At 36.3% G+C, this 21,558-nt stretch overlaps 1 protein-coding gene across 2 annotated transcripts in view; it reads right to left on the minus strand.

The window, feature by feature from the left end:
* The window catches only part of IPO11 (importin 11), a 209,479-nt gene that overhangs the window by 18,075 nt on the left and 169,846 nt on the right, over nucleotides 1–21,558 (minus strand). For both annotated transcript variants that reach the window (XM_032404353.1, XM_032404355.1), the window contains one exon: nucleotides 14,968–15,052. In XM_032404353.1, coding sequence (XP_032260244.1) covers nucleotides 14,968–15,052 — 85 coding nt within the window. The remainder of the gene's footprint in view (nucleotides 1–14,967; nucleotides 15,053–21,558) is intronic.

Genomic DNA, 21,558 nt, shown 5'->3' on the forward strand with positions numbered 1-21,558 from the left:
AAAAGTAAGCAAACCACGGATGATGAAAGAGAGGAAAACCACCAGCTCAGAAAACTCAGAAACCTCTCCAGAGCAGTGCAGATCTGGACTGATAGCGTCCCAGAAGCTAACAGTTTATCTTTCAGAAAAGGAGTCTGATGAAATGGGGGTGCAGGTGAGGAGACCCCCTGAGAGCTGTAAGAGCATATCTGTGAAATGAAGCAGACAACAACTTGCAAGACTGTACTAGGACTCAAAACAGAAAAACTAACCTCAACTACGATATGCAAGACAAGCAATCTAAACCCACACTCTTTCAACACAGCTCGCTTAGGTCCATGTGTTCCAAGATAAGACAACTGAGGAACTGGTCCAGTGGGACTGCTGGAAGGACTTGTGTTAAAATCAAGACCAGTGACTGTCTTTTTACAGATTCTGATGGTTTACAAATACTGATCAATCAATCCCTGACAAAACCATTCTGTGACTAACTCTAGCACTCAAAATCTAATAAAAATCCCTCCATGATTTACCCACTGGGACATGACCCATGGTTCCACAAAGTGTGCACTTTGCTTTACAATGAAAAGCTGATCAATTTAATTTTGTTCCTGGTTTAAAAAACAAAAATCATAAAACAAACTGAATGAAACACGGATGAGAAAATAAGGGCTCATTTCTGCATCTATCAAGAGATTGTTCAGATTTCTGGTTACTGCCTAACGACCTATTCCTAACTAGGTGGCATAAAATAACAACTACTTTTTAATATTAATGAATTCTGTGGAGTAGAGTAAGGATGGATGGTCTCTGCTCCATGATCTGTGGGCTTCATCTGAGAAGACTTGAAGGCTAGAAGTGAGTGATGCCATCTTGGGGAATCATCTGTAGGGTGACTCCACTCATTCATGTGTCTACAGTGAATGCTAGATGTTGTCTGGGACCTCAGTTGGGGAAAATAAGGCCCACGTTCTCCTTGTAGACACTTGGTACCTGGATTCCAAGAACAAGTATACCTAGGAAACAAGGTGTAAGCTCTATCTTATGATTTGACTCAGAAGTCATAAAACATCATCAAGACTGAGCGACTTCAAGGAAAGGAAATACAGACCCAACCTCTGAATGAAAAAGAGTGTCAAAGTCACATTGTAAGAACAGCATGTGAAATGGGAGGTGTATGGCCATTCTTGGAAAATACAATGTATTAGAGAACTCTTACTTTAAAGCAAAAGAAAACAACCAATAAAATTTCTAATAGAAAAACTGGGGAGTGGGGGGAGTAAGAACAAGTCATTCATCAAACAAAGGAATATAAATGCTCAGCCTTGCTCATAATTAGAGAAAGTACATTGAACAACAAGTTACTACTTTGTAACTATCATACTCTCCAGGGTATGGAATAACTCACATACCACCACCAGTGGACACACAGATTTCAATTGTTAGCTGTTTTCCTTAAAGTGAGAGGCCTGCTTTTGAGAAAATGTATGTCAAGTACCCATCTGAATGTTTGTCAGCCATTCTTCCACGTTCAAATGGTGTTACAGGAAAAAGACAGTTAATTCAGCTTCCAACTCTATTGCAAAAGTACTTTTCCTCAAGACAACCACTGTCACAGAGAATATCCCCATTGTGACACAGAGTGGCCATTTAATAAAATTGGTAATTTGTACTACTTCAAGGACATTCCTAAATGAAACTGGCTTTAAAAAACAACCAAAAAACCCTGCTGAGTATATGGTAGTAAAAAATATGACAACCACTAACAGAGTTTGCTGCCATTGCCTTTAATGATGCTCAAGTAACAACAATTATACCCGCCTTTGGATATCCAAGATTGTTTTTGCACCACCAGTGCAAAAGTCCATATGATGAAAAGAAAAAATAATGTCTTAGTATGGTAAATAATATCATAAATCATAATACTGATTCATAGTATCAGTTATACAATAATAACACTCTTTTTTTTTTAAGATTTTATTTATTTAACTGACAGAGAGAGAGAGAGAGAGAGACAGCATGAGGGGGAACACAAGTAGGGGGAGTGGGAGAGGGAGAAGCAGGCTTCCGGCTGAGCAGGGAGCCCGATGCGGGCCTCGATCCCAGGACCCCAGGATCATGACTTGAGCTGAAGGCAGTCGCTTAACCAACTGAGCCACCCAGGTGCCCTACAATAATAACACTCTTGAAAGAACCCCCCATTGTTTGTGAACTATACAAAGTGCTGCTCAAGATATGCACGCGATGGAGATCCATTCAATGGAATGTCATCAAATGCAGCTATTAAAAGAAATGATGCAAATCTAAATATATGCACATGGAAGTATGCTCATATATCTACTATATTTAAATATAATCAATCAGCATAATACAATGTATAGTATTTCTTATTTATGAACTACAGGTTTTATACAATGTAAATGAAATCTTTGGAAAGAAATATCATGTTACTAAAGGCTACCTTGGGGAAGAAAAGGTATTTCCTATCATAAGTAATTTTGTGGGTTTTAAAAGAATATAGGTTACTTTTATAATTTAAAAAAAGTCTTCAAAATAGGAACTTGCTACAAAGAACAATTCTTTGAAAAGGCTCCTTAATTTCGCCTCCCTCAAAAGATAGGCTCCTTATGAAAGAAGCAGAAGGGAAAAGGAAGAATAAAAGAAAGAAACAGTCTGATGTTCACTGGAATGTTACTTAAGTTACTGAAAATACATTCTCCCAAATGAAGCCATATTCTTCACATATAAAGACAAAGACTTTATTTAACAGTAAGTCAACAGCCCAGTGCCAAAGTTTCCAAATGAACAGTGGCAAAGTTACTTAACTCTTCCTGATTAAGGTTCTTAGTAACAATTCAGGTAAATAAATTCAATTCAAGAATTAGTGAGGTTGCCTGCTTTCTAAAACTCAAGAACAATACTGAGGTCACCAAGCAATTAATCTCAAGTCTCAACTAAAAACAGAAACTCAGGAACCATCACTTTATTTAGTTTCAAGGGCATTTTCAATAGAATTTTCTTTTCTAGTATCTTTTGATTACAATTATGTGGCCTACTGTGAAAGATCTTAACCTCTGGATCTCAAAACTATTTTTTGATTAACATTTTAGCTTGATCACAGGAGGAACTGCTTTCTCAGGAGGATGCTTGGTTATCAATTTGTATCTTTATTACATCTCAGTTGGAATATTTCAATTCATTGTTTCCCATCCTCTTGGACTGTTTTAATGTCACTCGCAAAGTCTGCAGTTTGTAAGAGCTGAATTACCCATTAAAACAATGTATTTCTAAGATTTGGGTAAGTTTAACATTGATTTTGAGGGTCTCACTTATAAGGAAAGCTATGTTCAATCTGCAACTTTGAAATATTTACTGTTTATTTATACAGCCAGCCTAAGGTAAAGTTATGTGTCTTAGGACACTCCTTTTCACATTTCAGTATCACCTGGAAATGAAGATAAGGATCATTAACAACAGTATTAACAGTCAGGTGGTTGAACTTAGGGAATGTAGACTGGGAGCAAAGCATACATAAAAACAAGTAAATCCTCTCAGGAAACTGGCTTTGTAATAACCTAATGTTATTAAATGTTTTTAAAGAATATGTATACATTCCTGATGGGCATATATCAGAAGATAGGTCCTATGGGTATACATAATCACTAGTGAAGGAAATACTAATTATAATGATCAATGCTTTGCACATGGTAAGCATACAAAAATGTATGTTGAATAAATACAAAAGACAAAAGATGTTACTCTTGCCATTGTGTTGAGGTCAAGAGTAGCAGGTGCGTAACTGCAGCAGGCAGGATTATTTGGCACTTGACTAAGAGTAAACAGAACTGTTTTTAAGAGAATGGAGAAGTGTGAGAATTTGCACACAATTTTAATAAATTACGTCTTCAGCTAACTAGACCACATACAAGCGACAGCAAATAAGTCACATGGATAAAAACGTGTGCATTTTTAATAGTACAACTGCTTTCTTTGCAAAATGAGAAGCAATAATTTGTAATCATAATTTTGCAAACTGTTATTTGATATTTAAGTTTAAGAATTAAGTTTTAAAGATTTATATGAGGCAGAGGAACAAAGACAAATTTTACCTCTTGGTAATGGCTTCATGAGATACCAACAAAAAACAGTCAAAATGAACAATTTGGATCTACTTGATTTTCTTAGCAGACAAGTTCTTGAGTAGGCTGGCTTTTCCCTCTTATCTATCTACAGACTTTAAAGATCACTATGTATCAAAGGCTAAAGAAAAAAAATGAGGGGTGCCTGTTAGTTAAGCAGCCAATTCGGGATTTCGGCTCACATCATAAACTCAGGGTCCCAGGATCGAGCCCATATCAGATGTCGCACTCAGCATGGAGTCTGCTTGAGATTCTCTCTCTCCCTTGCCCTCTGCCCTTCCCCTGGCTCATGTGCTCTCCCCCCACCCAAATAAACAAATCTTAAAAAAAAAAAGAAAGAAATCATCTCAGCAATTTTAAAGGGAAAAAAGAATCAGATGGCAAGCGATAAAGTAACAAATGTGCATACTTCTACCCTGATGATTATAAAGCACTCATGCCTACTATTCTGTGGCTTCATTCAAGAAGTAGCATGAAACATACCCAGTACTATTATCAGATAAATTTGACAATATAATAGGTTTTCTGTGGTCATCTACAATACTGTTATGGATTATGCAAATACTCTGTAAACATTCTGCACTGTTGTTGAGTAAAAAAACCCAGAAAACAGAATGCTATTTTCCGTTATCACCAAAATAAAATTTGTCAACTTTACAAATTAAGTAGGGAGTAAATTAAAAAAAAAAAATTATTTTCGAGAGTAAAAATTTATTCTAAAACATTAATTCAGTAATGAAACAATTTAAAAAAACAGGTTTTTTTTTTCTTTCAGTATACAAGATGCTGCTCTGTTAGACTGCCTGCATTGTTTCTGATGACAAGTTTGTTATCATTCTTACATCTTTTCCTCTCGATGTAATGCATTCATTTTTTCCCCCCTGACTACTTTGAAGATGTTCTCTTCAACAGTGGATTTAAGTGGCAAGTTGATTATGATGTGGCTTGGGATAGTCTTGATTCTTGTGCTTGGGGTTCTCTGAGCTTCTTAGACCTGTGAGCTCATAGTTGACATTAAATTTGGAAAAAATATGGCCATTATTTCTTCAAATATTTCTTTTGTTCTCCATTTTTGTCCTGTGGGGACTTGAAGTACTTGTACATTAGGCTGCTTGAAGATGTCCTACATGGCTTACCCCTCCACCTGTCTTTTTTTGTTTCACTTTGGAGAGTTTCTACTTCTAGGTCTTCAAAATTCACTAATCTTTTGTTCCCCAATACTTAATCTACATTAACCCCACCAGATATTATAGATTTTAATTCCTACAGGTTCATTTCAGTCTTGTTAAAGTATCTTCAACATCTCTATTTAACATGCTCAATCTTTCCTCTAGCTTCTTAACAGAGGGAACACAGTTATAAAAACTGTTTTAATGCTCTTTTCTACCATTCCCAGCATATGTATCTATTCTTGGGTAGTTAAAATTGATTGATAGCCCTCCCCCCAACTATGGATATTTTCCAGCTTCTTTGTAATGCCTGTAGGTTTTTAATGGATGCCAGGCATTATAAATTTTGCCCTGTTAGATACTGGAAATTTTTGTATGACTCAATAGTCTTGAGTTTTGTTCTAGGACATGGTTACATTGCTTAGAAACAGTTTGATCTTTTCAGATTTTGCTTTTACCTTTGTTTGGCAGGATCAGAGCAATACCTAATATGAGGATAATTTTGTACCACCACTGACATAGACTTCTGAATCCTCTACCTAATACCCTATCATTTCTGAGGTTTCCACTCTGACAACAGGATCTATTCCTGGGTCTGTCAGCTCAGAGTATTGCTTCCCTACGATCCCTCCTGGAGATTCTTTCCCTGGCCATGGGTAACTTCCACACTTGTGTGTGCTGATCAGTACTCAGCTGAAGACTCACAAGGGACCCTCCAGAGATCTGGCAAGTTCTAAGGGGGCTGCTTCCTAGTCTCTGGTAACCTGAGCCTCTGTGGCATCCTCAGACTTCCAGCTCCATCTCCTCAAATCAAAGAGACCACTGGGCTCCCTGTGCCACTCCCTGGAAAGTCTCTCCAGGCAGTAAACTCTGACAATGGGAGGACTCATTGGGTTTGTTTTCTGTTTCTCAGAGATCATTATTTTTCATATTCTGATTTCTAGTATCTTAAAAAATAACGTTCCATGTATTTTGTCTTATTTATCACTTATTTTACTATTTGAAGGATAATTTCAAAGCCTATTATCTCCCTCTTTGCAAGAAACAACTCCAATTTAACAAATTTACAATCTCAAAAAGCAAAGGAAATTACATCTCTTGTCTAAAGCATCCATGATGTGGGGAAAGGCTTCTCTCCTTAATCTCCCCTTCACACCTCATCTCTAGCTCTCTGTCATTCCCCCACACATTCAGTTCACAACAGCATCGTTCCTGACACATAACTCAATGAGTGCTTGCTGAATGGGTACTTTGGTTTAATGGTTCAAGAAACTAGGTAAAATGTGAATTGACCTAAGAGTCAGCCTCTTACTTTTAGGGCCCTGAGAGAAAACTGGAAAGGAATCTTTGGAAACACTGGTTTGTTAAAAACACATACTCTTGCTATGGAAACCATGAATGATATTCATGAATAATTCTCAAGTGAACTGGGGGCGGGGAAGGCAACAAGAATAACCCCAAGGTTCTCTTACCTTTGGGCATGAGCTCATGGTCTCCCTGGGCCCCGGGGCCCAATTTTACTATTTCTCTCGGCAGCCTACATTTCATTTGGCTGGCAGCATGGAAACAGTATGTATAACAACTGGCTAGACTTAAAAACAGTTTGGTACAAAGTGCTTCAGTGGTTGCTCACTACTCAAGACAGATAAAGCCTCTGGGCCAAGTTAAGCCAAGTGGAGGAAAATTAGTCAGGATGGGGAGACAGTACACACCTGTGTGTGAAAAAAATCAAAAGATCTACATCTAAATCCTAAAGGAGAAAGTATTAGAAGAGTCAAGAGATTCTTTTTTTAGTTAATCTTTTATTAGTCCCTAAAGAAATCTTATAAAAGGTATATATAACTCCTTCTTTTCCAAAATGTACATTCTCACCCAAATCTGCATACAACCTCACTGGTGTTTCTAAAACTCCCCCAGAAGTCAATCCACAGGCTGAATGTTAGGTAATGAATTTCTGCCTAAATAAATACAATAATGATCCTAAAATTTACTTCCTCCTCCAGCTTCTGAATTAATGTTCTGAAACTAAGGTCCCTGGATGCTCCCAAACCCAAATGCACACTTGACATTTTCCCAAGTCTTTATTTATACATTGTTATTAGTAGAACTTTATTTTTAGGCATTGATACTCAAATACACCGAAACATTTTTTTCTGAGAACAAGCATGATATAAATTATAGTGTCTTTAAAATCTCTCGTTTCGATGTATCACATAATTTTTGGTAGACTTACTAACACTAATTACTTACACCAAATAATACTAAATACTGCCATTCCCTCAAAATATTGCTTAGAGATTACAAAATAAATTTTTACAAGAAAGATGTCCTCTAGGGTGCATTGTCAAAGCAATAAAAAGCTTGAAGACTAAAATCCACATGAGCAACTTCACTGAATAATCAGGTTAATGGTTAATAGTTTTCTGGAGTGTTACTTTTATTTTATATAAAGACCACCAATATGATGGACCACAAGACACAGTATACACAGTTCCTGCCAGGATTAATTAGCTACAAAGTCAATTAGGAAAACTGTGTCTGTGTAGTGCTATTACTACTTTCCCACTGGTGCTAGTAAGCTTCAAGATAAGGAAAGAGGTAGTATGGATTTGAATTTGTTTTGAGAATGAAAAGAGGAGAGAACTCTGTAATTTTAAGGCAGAGGGAAATAGATCCAATGACACTATACTCATCAATGTAAATATAGGTATCCAAGGACCCAAAGAAAACAGGGGTATATTTTAGATTGAATCTTTTCAACTGAAAGGTAAAACAGAAAAAAAAAGTTCAGTTGTTTGCTTGTATATACTATTTGCTAACTGATTTTCTTAAGGCGCCTTAACTATTACAAATTAAGGAGAATGCCATAGTTAAAGAAATATTAATATGTAATACAAGAAATGTTTATTCAACAAAGCTTTACTGAAATATACAAAGATATACACACATACATATACAAAGATAAGTGAGACATGGTTCCTAATTTCAAGGAGATCACAGATATGAGTTGCTAGGTTACATAAAGGTGGTATGGGCAGTTGAGATGTATAGAGAAGATGCTACGTAAGTCCAGGAGAGGCAAGGATTATTTCTGTAACTAGGCATGGGTGGGAAGGGTGATCAGTGAGTGGAGAGGGTGCATGTGAGGAAAACAGTAAATAAGTAGGCTGAGTGAAGAGAAGGAGGATGAAGGGGCTACTCTTCATGTAAGGACTCATCTGAGAGTGCTGTGACAGAGGCAAGAAAACGTATAATATGTATGGAGACAAGTCATCTGGTTTAGGAAACGGAGCGGGGAAAAGGAGGACAGGGCTCAAAAGGATGGGTGGAGTCATGGTGGAGAAGTCTATAAAAGACTATCAGGGAGCTTAATTCCTATTGTAGTGGCTCTACAACTCTAGTTGGACACCAAAATAACATGTGAAGCTTTTCTGAGAAATATGTAAACCTGATTTCCAGGTCCACAAATTTAGTAGATCTAACATGGGGTGGCAAAAGCTATGTCTTAGCCAAAGATAAGAGCAGCAGAAAAACAAGAAAATCTAGGTTAAAGGATGGCAAAGTTTGTGAAAATATGTTTGTATAAAGACTATGAAAAAAATAATTATAGGACTCCAGATAAAGGTACAAAACAGAATTTCCAGGACACATGGAATGGTTAGTAAGGAAGGAGAAGAGGTTGTGACAGAGGTCAGAATTCAGGACTGCAGATGAGGATCAGTTCTAAATTAGGATGAACTCACGATGTAGCAAGAAAGTAGAGGGGAAAAATGTAAAGGAACTGGGTACAGTGAGAAAAAGCAACAAGAAAGCTCTCTAAAGTCGTAACTAGTATGACAATGCATGCAAGCTGAATAAGAAAGAGTATTTTCAACAATTAAGATATTTACCTTGATTACTGAATGCAATAGGGCAAGGATTCTCAAAAGGCAGTTCAGAAACTACCAATAAGATGATGGATTAATCTCATAATATTATCTGAAAAATAAAAATGCCTTTTGTGCATGAATTTCAAGATTGGTGTTAGTTAACTAAGAAAAACACAGTACCTTATTAGTGACAGCCAAATACAATTCTATTAGCTCTGTTGAGTTTTTCTAGAGGCAAATGAGGGCAGGTGAAACAATCACCCAACTGGTTCTCAGTGATCAAAATCATGCTGGGAGAGTTTACAACTTCCCAACCCACCACTATCAAAAGGTGCCCTGCTAACATTACATTTTGACTGAACATTTATAAAGCAACATTACAGAGTATTTTCTTTTTTTTTTTTTTTTTAAGATTTTATTTATTTATTTGACAGAGAGAGAGAGACAGCGAGAGCAGGAACACAAGCAGGGGAAGTGGGAGAGGGAGAAGCAGACTTCCCGCCAAGCAGGGAGCCCGATGCGGGGCTCGATCCCAGGACCCTGGGATCATGACCTGAGCCGAAGGCAGCCACTTAACCGACTGAGCCACCCAGGCGCCCCCAGAGTATTTTCAAGTGATAACAAGTTAACTTTCCCTCTGACAATGTACTCTAAGTTCTACTACGTAAAAGTCTAAGGAAAGCTGATGAACTTAATGGTTAGGCAAATAAAAGTTCTCAGGAAGAGTTGATGACAATAGGAGCTGGGGAGAAGGAAACGGGAGGGAGGCAGAGGTGAAGGCTAATGCCGTCTACCTACTCTCAAAAAGGGGAAAAAACTGTTAGCTACCTATAGGCTCTGATTTTCAGACAATTGCATTCCCACACTGCCCTGGTCTTGTCCCTCTCTGATCCAGTTCTGTATTTGGGCAACAGGTGCACAAGAGACAACACTCACTAGAAGGCAATATGCAAGCCATGCTCAGGATCTATTGTTGAGACTTAGGATCTGGTCATATATTTATCAAATAAAACGCAACCCAACCTAAAAGACAATTAATCTGCTTAGATGTGCTACAGCCAAAGCAGAAGACTGTGATGCCAGGTTTGCTCATGTCATTCAACCTACAAATACTTGGTTCCACCCAAAATTTAGCTCAGTTAGGCTGTAGATTCTGTTTGACCTATATATGGTACAAGTTAAAATTTAAAAGTCTTGCTAGTCATATAAATATTTGAGCCTATCAAAAGCTTAAGACCTGATTACAAACCAGTAGAAATTCACCTGCAGAGCTCACTCAGCAAACAGCAGCTTAAAAGTAAAGTACAACATGTTAAAATGATATTTTCATTGGTTTGTAATATCGCATAAATGTTTTCAATTCTAATCTACCTCTTGAGATAATGGAAAAATAATAGTTCATATTCTTGAGCTAGATATAAGATAGCTCTAAATTTTTCTGCTAAAATACATTAAGATATATTCCTCTACGTGTACATAAAAGATGAAAATCAAAATCATTCCAAGTACAAATGATCTTGAAAACTGTTAAAACAGTTCCCAAAATGATATTTCTCTTGAAAAACTAATCAAATAGAAGGCTTGCAAAGATCTATAAAGCTAAAAAAAAAAGGAGAGAGAGAGATAGAAAACAGTTATTGTCAGTGAAGTGAAGGCTACATTCTTTAACTGATTTATTAAAACACAGTAAAAATATATTTCTAGCAACACTATATACAAAACTGCCAAGTTTCATGAACATGCTTTGAATTTAGAAAACTACTGTGATGTTTATTACTTAATCTAAATCTTCATAAATTTAACATTGTTATTATACATAAATCATTTCTTCAGACTGTAAGCTCCATTCACTGCCATATCCTCAATTTCAAGAATACTGTATCATGCAGTGAGCATTCAATAAGTACACAAAAAACTTAAAATAATACTTAAATATAGTATATACTCAATGTTACTCAAAAAATAATTAGCATCTTTGTGAATTATTATTCATGTTCTCCCTGAAATTGATCTCTCTCAACAGGTATTCCTCAAGGTCATTTCTCTAGCTCTTGTTTATAGTTTATTCAATAACTGCAAACTAACTGCAAACTACATTTAACTGCAAAAGTAAAGCAAATGTACAAATTAATAAACTACCTCTTTCCTAGCCATGCTTATCATGAGAACATGACAAACTATACTTAATCTACAGATCTAATTCCAATTCCCGTGACTTGTGGTAGCTGAGCTGTGTTTTAAGCTGGTATATTTTACCCTCAAACGTGTAGTTCCCATACATTGTGCAGTTTCAGCAAAATGGTATGTGGATTTCTCAAAACATTTTAGAAAAGCTACAGAAATTTTAGAAATTAAAATCATAAAGAATGCATCAGGCTAGGAGTCAAGAAAGCTCAGTTCTAATTTCAGTCTTTCCCAGAATCTATAACTCTTGAGTAAGAGGCAACTTCTCTGTGACTTGGTTTCTTCATCAATATCTGACCATAAAACTGTTACAGGGGTAAGTAAGATGACACTCTAAAAAAAATTCTTTAAAAAAAGGATAATATTATATAGATAAGGTATTACTATTACTTCAAAGTAATGTAAAATGATGATGTTTGGATAGACCATTATTTTTGCTAATGCTCTACCAGCACAGGAAAATGAGAAGTTAGTGTAGCTTTGTTTTGTTTTTAAAGATTTATTTATTTATTTTAGAGAGAGCATGCGCACACAAGTGGGAAAGGGGGAACAGAGGGAGAGGGAGAAAGAATCTCAAGCAGACTCCATGTCGAATGCGGAGCCCAACACGGGGCTTGATCCCATGACCCCCAAATCACAACCTGAGCCAAAAACCAAGTCTAATGCTTAAAAGAGTGAGTCACCCAGGTGCCCCAAAGTTAGTGTAGTTTTAATAATGTTCAAGCTTATCAACTAAAGCATCTAGTAAGTATATATGAAATTAGATTATGATGTACAGAAGCAGATCACCAAAATATTTCTGGGGCTTAAACTGAGAAATATTTAACATGAAAGTATGATCAGAAATACCTCATTAACACAGCTTTACTAACTATATCAAATGTTTCATTAATAATGCTTTCTTAACCAGTACCATCAAGTTGCCAGAAAGCATTAATATGCTCAAAAGCTTAAATTTGGAAAAGTACAACTTATAAATGCCTCGTAAGTCACACATCACAAGACAGAAATTACAAGCAACTTAAAATGTTAATGTATTAGCTTAATTCTTTATGGAAGATGTCACAAAATTATCGTTCTACTCCTGGAGCATACTGGATAGTGAGAGACCTTAGGAATGAAATGAAATGCCTGAGCTGCACTGGACCTTCCATTAGTTCCCCCCAAACAGGTAGTTTAGACAGGAGCTGGATGAAAAAGGGCAAGATCAGAAGTCTGGACAGGTGAAAAGCTTTCCTGAATGGAAATGTCATCCTTATTTAAAACAAACTATGAGAATGCTCATAAGTACATGCAACATCACCTGGCACATTCGATGTAATGTTAATCATCCACTTTTCTGAATTACAATCACTGCTGCTATCCTCTGTAAAGCAGCTACTGAAATGCAGACACCACATTTTAGGGACAACTTGAAGACAACAACGGCAGTAAGTAAATCAAACTTTTAATTATGTAATTGCGGAACCAAGCAGTTATACTTTTTCTTCCTTGTAAGTAAACATTTTCACTTTAAAATGAAAAACCTTTGACACTAGATTGGTTCTTCTTTTAAATAATAGTTAATAATCATCTACCAGCAAACATTTTTTCCCTTTGAAATTACAACCAGGACAAACCTAGATAGTTCTCAAAAAATTTCTAATGTTAAAGACATACAGTATAAGAATGATGATATAATTACTGAAAAAAAAAATACATTATTTATACTGGTAACCCTGAAGATACAGTGAAACTAATATTGTTACTGAAAAGTTACAGAAAAATTATCATGGTATTCATAATTAGACCTATTCAAGGCTAAGATAAATAATCCCAGCATTAACCATAAATGCTGAGGTATCATCGGCATTAGACTAATGCTCTAAGTCTAAGGCACTGGAAATCTTAGTAGAGATGACAATATAAATCTATATCAAAAAGCCACTGTGACGACTAATTTCAAATTTCAACCCCTGGAGGGGGCGCTTGGGTGGCTCAGTCATTAAGCGTCTGCCTTCGGCTCAGGTTGTGATCCCAGAGTCCTGGGATTGAGCCCCTGCTCGATGGGAAGCCGAGCTTCTCCCTCTCCCACTCCCCCTACTTGTGTTCCCTCTCTTGCTGTCTCTGTCAAATAAATAAATAAAATCTTAAAAAAAAAAAAAAATCAACCCCTGGAAAAAATAACGGTTGTTCTGTAAAATAATACTGCCTATGATTAGAACAATAATGATAAAATAACCAGCTCTCGAACAATACTTAAAATCACAAAACTGAAACAAGAAACTTTGTTATTTCTGAAACTATGCTCTTACACTGTTCCTTAAGGTAATATTTCACTTACCTTCAAAATCCAGTTAGGATTAAAATTAGTATTATATGATGTTACTGAGGATTCTCTATAGGATGAAAAATAAATTTGAGTAGATGAATTTGCTAAGGGTCAATCTAGCTAACTAAATGACGTGAATAAAGTGCATACAAAAGCTGAGGAATGAATAGAAGCAGAATACCTATTACTCACTTACAAGTTTAGAATCTTACGAAGGAAGATGTTATATTTTCCCTAACACCAATTATATATTAAATGCCTTAAAAAGTGGAGATGAGGAAGGAGAAGACAAACTGTTAGGCTATACTGAAAGGCTATCATCACTCCAGCGAAAATGCCAAGTAAAATGGATTCAACTCTAACACAGTTTAAAAGAAGGCTGTTATACGCAACTAATGAATCATTGAACACTACATCAAAAACTAATGATGTACTATATGTTGGCTAACTGAACATTAAAAAAAAAAAGTTAAAAAAAAATTTTTAATTTAAAAAATTAAAAAAAAAATAAAAGAAGGCTGTCTGAGCAGCACAGTATCAGCTCCACCCTGAGGACAACTGAAGCCCCCTGTGGGTTCATGTGGCGTAATTCAAGGAGAGAATGTCGTGAGCAGACTGAAATAAGGATCACCAGTAATTACTAGGTGTTCAGCATATCCCATGACCAGCTTATATACTGATTTATTTACTTTTGAGGGATATTACTGTTGTTCTCAAGTGCAAATGAGGAAAGAAGGCACAAAGCAATTAGTAATGATGAGGCCAGGAGACCAGAATGGATTCCTTGAGGAAATGGGAAAAAGGTGACTTATGTGGCTATTTTATATTCATGTGTCAAAGTAAATACTTAAAAGTTCAAGATTATAAATAATTTTAAAGGCGGGATATTTTAGAGGTTTCTGATTTTTTGTTCCTATTTAGCAGTTAAAGGAATTTTTGTAAAGGCCTATGATTAGCTCAGAAAAAATTCGTTGTGAAAATTCATGAAGTAACAGGGAATGAAGCAATTTCAGTAAATCTCAAAACTAAAGAGTAAGCATTACAACTTAAATGAGTTTTGAGGGTCATATGTTTTCTGTAAGTGAAAGACTAAACCCTTTGCTCTGCTAAGACAAGAAAAGCTATTTCAGATTAAGATTTTAACTCTACTTCCTGTACTAGGATTACTAGGAACATAATTTATCTGTCTTAGGAGTACACTCCAAACTTCAAAGCTCAGCTTACATTAATTCTACAACAGGGATGGATAGAGAGATGGATACATGGATGAACTGTAAATGGTTCTCCCAAATTTTAAAAGCTACTTTTTAACTTACCATCTTTTTTCTCTTATCCTGTTCTGTGGGTGGTTCTTCATCCTCTGTAACTTTTGGTTCTTCAAGATGAGACATTAACATACAGCTACAAAAAAAAAAAAAAGTTTTTAAGTAAATAAAAAACATCTGTAACGTGCTGAAACAAAGCCTGTAAATCACTGAGAATGTTAATGCTTCTATGTACCAAAATGTGAGGAATAGCTAGATAAATTAGATTTATAATTTTAAGATTTAATTACAAAGATGTACCTCACTTTTTAGAAAAAGGGCCATACCAAAATATTTTAGAACATATTACTTGAGAATTGAAGGCAGCAAGTTACAAGGAATTTATGTATACGTGATTTTTAAGCCATATATCACTTGACAAAGCAAGGTGTACCGTTTACATTTTTCTAAAAAAATGATATTTACAGACACTTAAGATTAACCCTTCTTTTACCACCAATCTTCATATGTCTGTAGATTATTATACGTTTCATAACAATAGCAATAATTTAAATAATAACCTCATTAAAACAACATTAATTATGCAATAATCTACTCTGTGCTCCAAATGACATTACTATGCTATGAGGAACTTGTCCCTGAGAGCACATGTACCTGTAGGACAGTTATAAATCATTTTATTTTGATTATCTGCACCACTGCTCTTCACCATTAACAGAGATAACAGAAATATAGTTTCCTATTTAGTCAATAGTTTCTCTCTTCCAGGGAGAGAAGAAATAAATATTGTCTAGTGAATCCAGTTGATGGAATAAACCTCACTGCTTCCTAATTTAGAACAGCAGAATTCAGTAATTTATCAGAGTCAAAGGTTCCTAACCAATAAACTGTGGCAAAGAAAGCTTGGTTTCTCTTATGTTTTGTAGCAAGTACAGAGGAAACATAACTCCTGACTCAGCTGTGTAAATAACTTTTAATTCAAGGTTAAAGACAAGTGCTGACACCAGAAACTTGATCAGGCTCACTCCTGCAGGGGATATGAGCATCCCTTTCCCCCTATTCTCCAGCATTAAAAAAATCAACTTTTCGAAACAACTACTTCTGACCCAGTCAGTGCATACTGGTGCATTCAATCAGAAACAGCAAGAGCTTAATTCCTAACCCACTGCATGGTCTTAACCTCTTGACACTGCAATGCTTTCATCCACCATGATATAATACGATACAGCAGAACTAGTTGGCCAAGGGACTCTGGCACTAAGTGAGAAATTATATTATTATTTAGTAATAATATTACTAAAAACGTTATTTAGTAAAATGAAATGTCTAGAAAACAATCTAAATCCCACTTTATATTTTAGAACTGAATAATAAGGAGTTCCTTCATACTCGCTATTTTATGCCTGCTGCAGATTTGAATTCTAACTGCAGTGAATTTGGATCTCCAGGAAAGTATGCTTTATGTTGCATGAAATTCCTTCACCACATTCCTAAATCTGTTAACTTATTTGAATTGTAAAAACTCTCTTTCTCCTCTCCCTAAATTAAATGTTTATCACATATATAATGGAGTATATTCTGCATATAAATATACATTTACACATGTAATTTTTTTCCAGAGACCAAAATTATTGAGAGGGCAGAATATTTTTCCTCTGCAATTCTGCAAACTGCATTCATTTGGGTCTCTGGAAGGTGTAAATTGAGAGAAAAAAAATGAATTTGAAAAACCTAAAGATGAAATTCTCTCCTGCAGGTAGGTTTCCAATTAAAAGTCAAATCTTATTTTTTTGACAAACATTAAAGATAGGGAATCATGTTTTACATAAAAGGCATGGTGGGAATTAATAGATTTCTAATAAGCTAAAATATATATGCAATGAATGTAATAAGAATAATAATAAAATAGTCTAAACTAGTGACAACTAATATGTGAACCTAGGCAGCCAGACCCTCTCACATGCTACACCCACTCACTAAATAGATCCAGGCACTCTAGCCACTTAAAAATTAGAATCTTTCCCAACAAGAAACTCTAACCAATGAAACACAACCAATAGTGTTAGCATGCAACATGAAACCCTTTAAATTATTTCTAATCTAAAAGGTACATGCAATAAAACCTTTCATTTAATCTAAACAAACTCACTTCGGAATGTCACAATAAAACTAGAACTGACAGCATTATTCAACTGTCTCTGCAATGGACACTTTGGTTGGTTGTGTAACCATCCTCCTTCCAGAAGTACCCCAAATGTGTCCAGCACCCTCCTTTCCCATGCCTCTATGTGCGTCCATGTCCCCGTCAGCTTCAATGAAAGCTGACCCCAGCCCTAGTGACAGCAGCTCCTAGTGACAGGCACCATGGCAATCTTACTCCGCTAACCATGACTGCTTTCTACAGGACTACGTTTAAGAAATTCTAGCCGCTTATACATGAAACTGCTGGCTGAATCCTTTCTTTGTACTTCCCAAACTTTGGCAAGGGGTTTGTCAATTTCACTTCCCAATTTGCCTAAAAACAAAATATTACTGCAGGGAAGAAAGGAAAACCACTCTAACCGAAGACAAGTAGAAGGCAAATCTCAAGCCTCACTAATCTATTTTCCTGGCTTAATGAATTAACTGTACTAACCAAAATACAAACATATAAAGAAATCAATGCAGAAGAATGAAACTGGACCACTATCTTACACCTTACACAAAAATTAACTCCAAATGGATTAAAGACTTGAATGTAAGACCTGAAACCATCAAACCCCTAGAAGAAAACTTAAGTGGTAAGCTCCTGACATCAGTCTTTGGGTGATGATTTTTTTGATCTGACGCCAAAGCAAAGGCAACAAAAGTAAAAATACACATGTGGAACTCTACATCAAACTAAAGACAAAATTCAGAGAGAGAACAGAACAGTGGTTGCCAGAGTTGGGAGAGTGGTGGGGGGTGGACAAAATGGGTAAAAGGGGTCAATGATGCAAACTTCCAGGTATAAAACAAGTCATGGAGATATAATATATAGCACCGTAACTATAGTTAATAACACTCTATTGCATATTTGAAAGGTGCTTAGAGAATTAACCTTAAAAATCCTCATTACAAGAAAAAAAAATTTATTAACTATGTACGGTGATGGATGTTAACTAGACTTACTGTGTTGACCATTTCACAATAAACACAAATACTGAATCATTATGTTGTACACCTAAAACTAATATAATATTACATGTCAATTATACTTCAATTTAAAAAAAGAAAAAAAAAATCCAGATTCTTAAACTCTGAAAATAGAACTCTTCTTTCTTCTAAATGGATTCATTTTACATACCATTCTTAAGAAATACCAGTATCAATATCAGTAACAGTCAACTGTTAACTACCCATTTATCTTGGAAGAGAAACTTTTCTACTACAAAAAAAAAAAAAGGTTCATCTTAAGATAAAAACCCACCTCCATTTTTCCCCACATAAAATGTTACATTTAATTTTTAAAAGCCTATGAGAATACAGTTATGAAGACATATTAAAGCATAAAAATAGACATAGGTTGTTAGGTGTAAGCACCAGTATCTTAAAAATTTATGTATGTCATGTCCCCCAAACTATAAACACTTGTAACTCTCTAGCCACACCCACCTGTCATCATTTCCTGCCAATCCTTCCTCCACAATCTATCTCAAACTCCTATCAGCACTAGTAGAACAGCTACCTGAAGGGCTTCTCCATTTCCCAGGCAGTACATTCTCAATTTTTAAAGGACATGTGAATCATCTAGGGTTCCTGTTTACAAGGCAGGTTCTACTGCCATAGCCCCAAAGATTCTGATATAATGGGTCTGGACTGGGGAAGGGAAATATGCATTTTTAACAAGCATCCCAGGTGGTTTCAACGGTCTAAGACCACTCAGTGTGAGCCTTTCCACCCCTCCCTGTCGTCCTCCACAAATGCACTCAAGTGACTCTCCTGACATATAAACCTGTTCTTCTACTTCCACACTTTAAAACTGCCACATGAACCTCCACTGACTATACAAGCTAGTCCAAATTCCTTTTCAAGCTACTTTACTAGTTGGCTCTAATCCACTACATACTCTCATAAGTTATTTGCAGTTTCCCCAAAACCCTCCTTCTTCTGTAGCTGGCATTGCTCCACTGGTCCCCATTTCCCCTTCTAGGTAGTGAACTCCTTCAGGACAGAGCCTCAGCTGCTTCCTCATACAGCACAATGTATGGCATAAACAAGTCTGAATAAAGAGATGAGCTGTCAACCAGGCCTCATTACTGTGGTTAAATGTAACACCCGGACTGGACCACAGAATGCCCAGATAACTGGTTAATATTATTCTGGGTGTTTCTAGAGGAGATTGACATGTGAATTTGTACAGTGAGTACCACCGATTGCCCTCCCCGATGTGCGTGAGTCTCAATCAGCTGAAGGCCTGAATAGAACAAAAGGTCTAATTAAAAGAGAATTCACTCTCTGCCTTTTAGTTGGAACATTAGTCTTCTCTGGCTCTGTGACTCAGACTAAAACTTAACACCACTGGCTCTCCTACTTTTAGGCCTTTGGACTTTGGACTTGGACTAAAACTATACTCTGGTTTGCCAACTGGAGATCTTAGGACTTCTCAGCCTCCATAACTGCATGAGTCAACTTTTTATAAATAAATCTATTTACATTTATGTTATTATAAATATATAACATAAATATAAGTATCTCTCTCTCTCTGGCATGCTCTCTCCCTTTATACACATACATATAAAAAAAAACTTCTATTGGCTCTGTCTATATGGAAAACCCTAATATACTACTTATAGAGGTAAAAAAAAAAAAAACCAGGGTTTTCTTCCTTTGCTCTAATTTATTCTATACTGGGAATACAATAGGAATTCAATAGAACTAAAAATATTAACTTTCTTTGAATAAACTGTTCCAATAAACAGGAAGGGGAAGCTGGAGGATAAGTTAGCTACATAAGTAAATATTTTATGTTTCTCGAGTGCCCTTTTCTGAAAGTCTATTTATACCTTACAGTCTGATGGACTATAATTTTTAGAACTCCACATAGTTTACAAAAAAAAAAAAAAAGAACTCCATGCAGTTCAAAGAATTACGGAGTAGGAAGATTATCACAGATCCAGTCTAACCTCTCGTAGAAAACCTAGAAAAGTTAGGAAAATAGTTTCTCCACTGTGTTTCCATATGCCAAATACCACCCCAGGGTAAAAAGCAGTGACCAAACAATTCTGGGGAAGAAAACAGTGGTTTTACATCCCAGCTACCCAGGCACCAAGTCTAGGCCTTTGTAGTATGGATCCCAATAATGGTCTCCTAGTCAGTCTGCTTTCCTTATGCCCAACATTTTCCTCTTCCAAACCAAAACTTTCTCCCTGGCTGAGCTTGGCATCACGAGTCAAAACACCATGGTTCTAGTCTTGACTCTCTACTCATCTGCTGTGTCACTGCACTTTTCCGAGCCTCTGTATCCTAATCTTGAAAATAATGAAACTACACTATTTCTAAACTTTATTTCTAACAACTTCCTGACTCTCATCCCTTCCTCTTAGACCATGCTATATTTATGTCCATTTCCTATATCCTAAGTCCTATCCCTTCCTGAAGACTCTAACACACAGTGCCTCTTTTTTCCTCTATTGGAGCACAAGTTAAAATTCTACTGTTTTGTGTGCTTTGTTCAAAACATACGTAATTGCCTTTACTCATTACTAGTGTTTTCATTATGCTATTAGACATATCCTTCCCCTAAATTATATACTCTAAAGAGGATGAGGAACATTTGATTATATCCTAAATATTTCACAAACAGTTGTAAACTTTGTCACATATTATGCATAAATACACAGTATTTATAGTCACATGCCATAAACCCTATGTTAACTTTATAAAAACCTGGAAAAAACTGCCTACACGCACGCATGGTTTCTTATTTTGGTTGTAATCAGAGAAGTGTGAAGTTTCTTGTTTTGTTTTTTTTTAAGATTTTATTTGTCAGAGAGAGAGAGAGAGAGAGAACACACACAAGCAGGGGGAGTGGGAGAGGGAGAAGCAGGCTTCCCGCTGAGCAAGGAGCCCAAAGCAGGACTCGATCCCAGGATCCTGGGATCATGACCTGAGCCAAAGGCAGACGCTTAACCAACTGAGCCACCCAGGTATCCCAGAAGTGTGAAGTTTCTACCTCATCTGAACTCCTATATTCTTGAAGGCAAACTTATATGCCGGACACAACATGTCTACATATGTTTAATAAGATGCAACAATATAAATTTGCTTTCCATGTTTTCAACAAAATAGGATTCAAATGGCAATCTTTCCCATTTCCTACAGATTCTTTTTTTTTTTTTAAGATTTTATTTATTTATTTGACAGAGCGAGACACGGCGAGAGAGGGAACACAAGCAGGGGGAGTGGGAGAGGGAGAAGCAGGCTTCCCGCGGAGCAGGGAGCCCGATGCGGGGCTCGATCCCAGGACCCCGGGATCATGACCTGAGCCGAAGGCAAATGCTTAACGACTGAGCCACCCAGGCGCCCCATTCTACAGATTCTTTTTAAAGAACAAAGAAAACAGGCTCAGTATACTATTGATGTAAAGTCAAGCGGCCTCAAATCTCATTAAGTCTTGCTTAT

This window comes from Phoca vitulina, unplaced genomic scaffold (genome assembly GCF_004348235.1).
Source record: "Phoca vitulina isolate PV1807 unplaced genomic scaffold, GSC_HSeal_1.0 scaffold6, whole genome shotgun sequence".
Classification (NCBI taxonomy): Eukaryota; Metazoa; Chordata; class Mammalia; order Carnivora; family Phocidae; genus Phoca; species Phoca vitulina.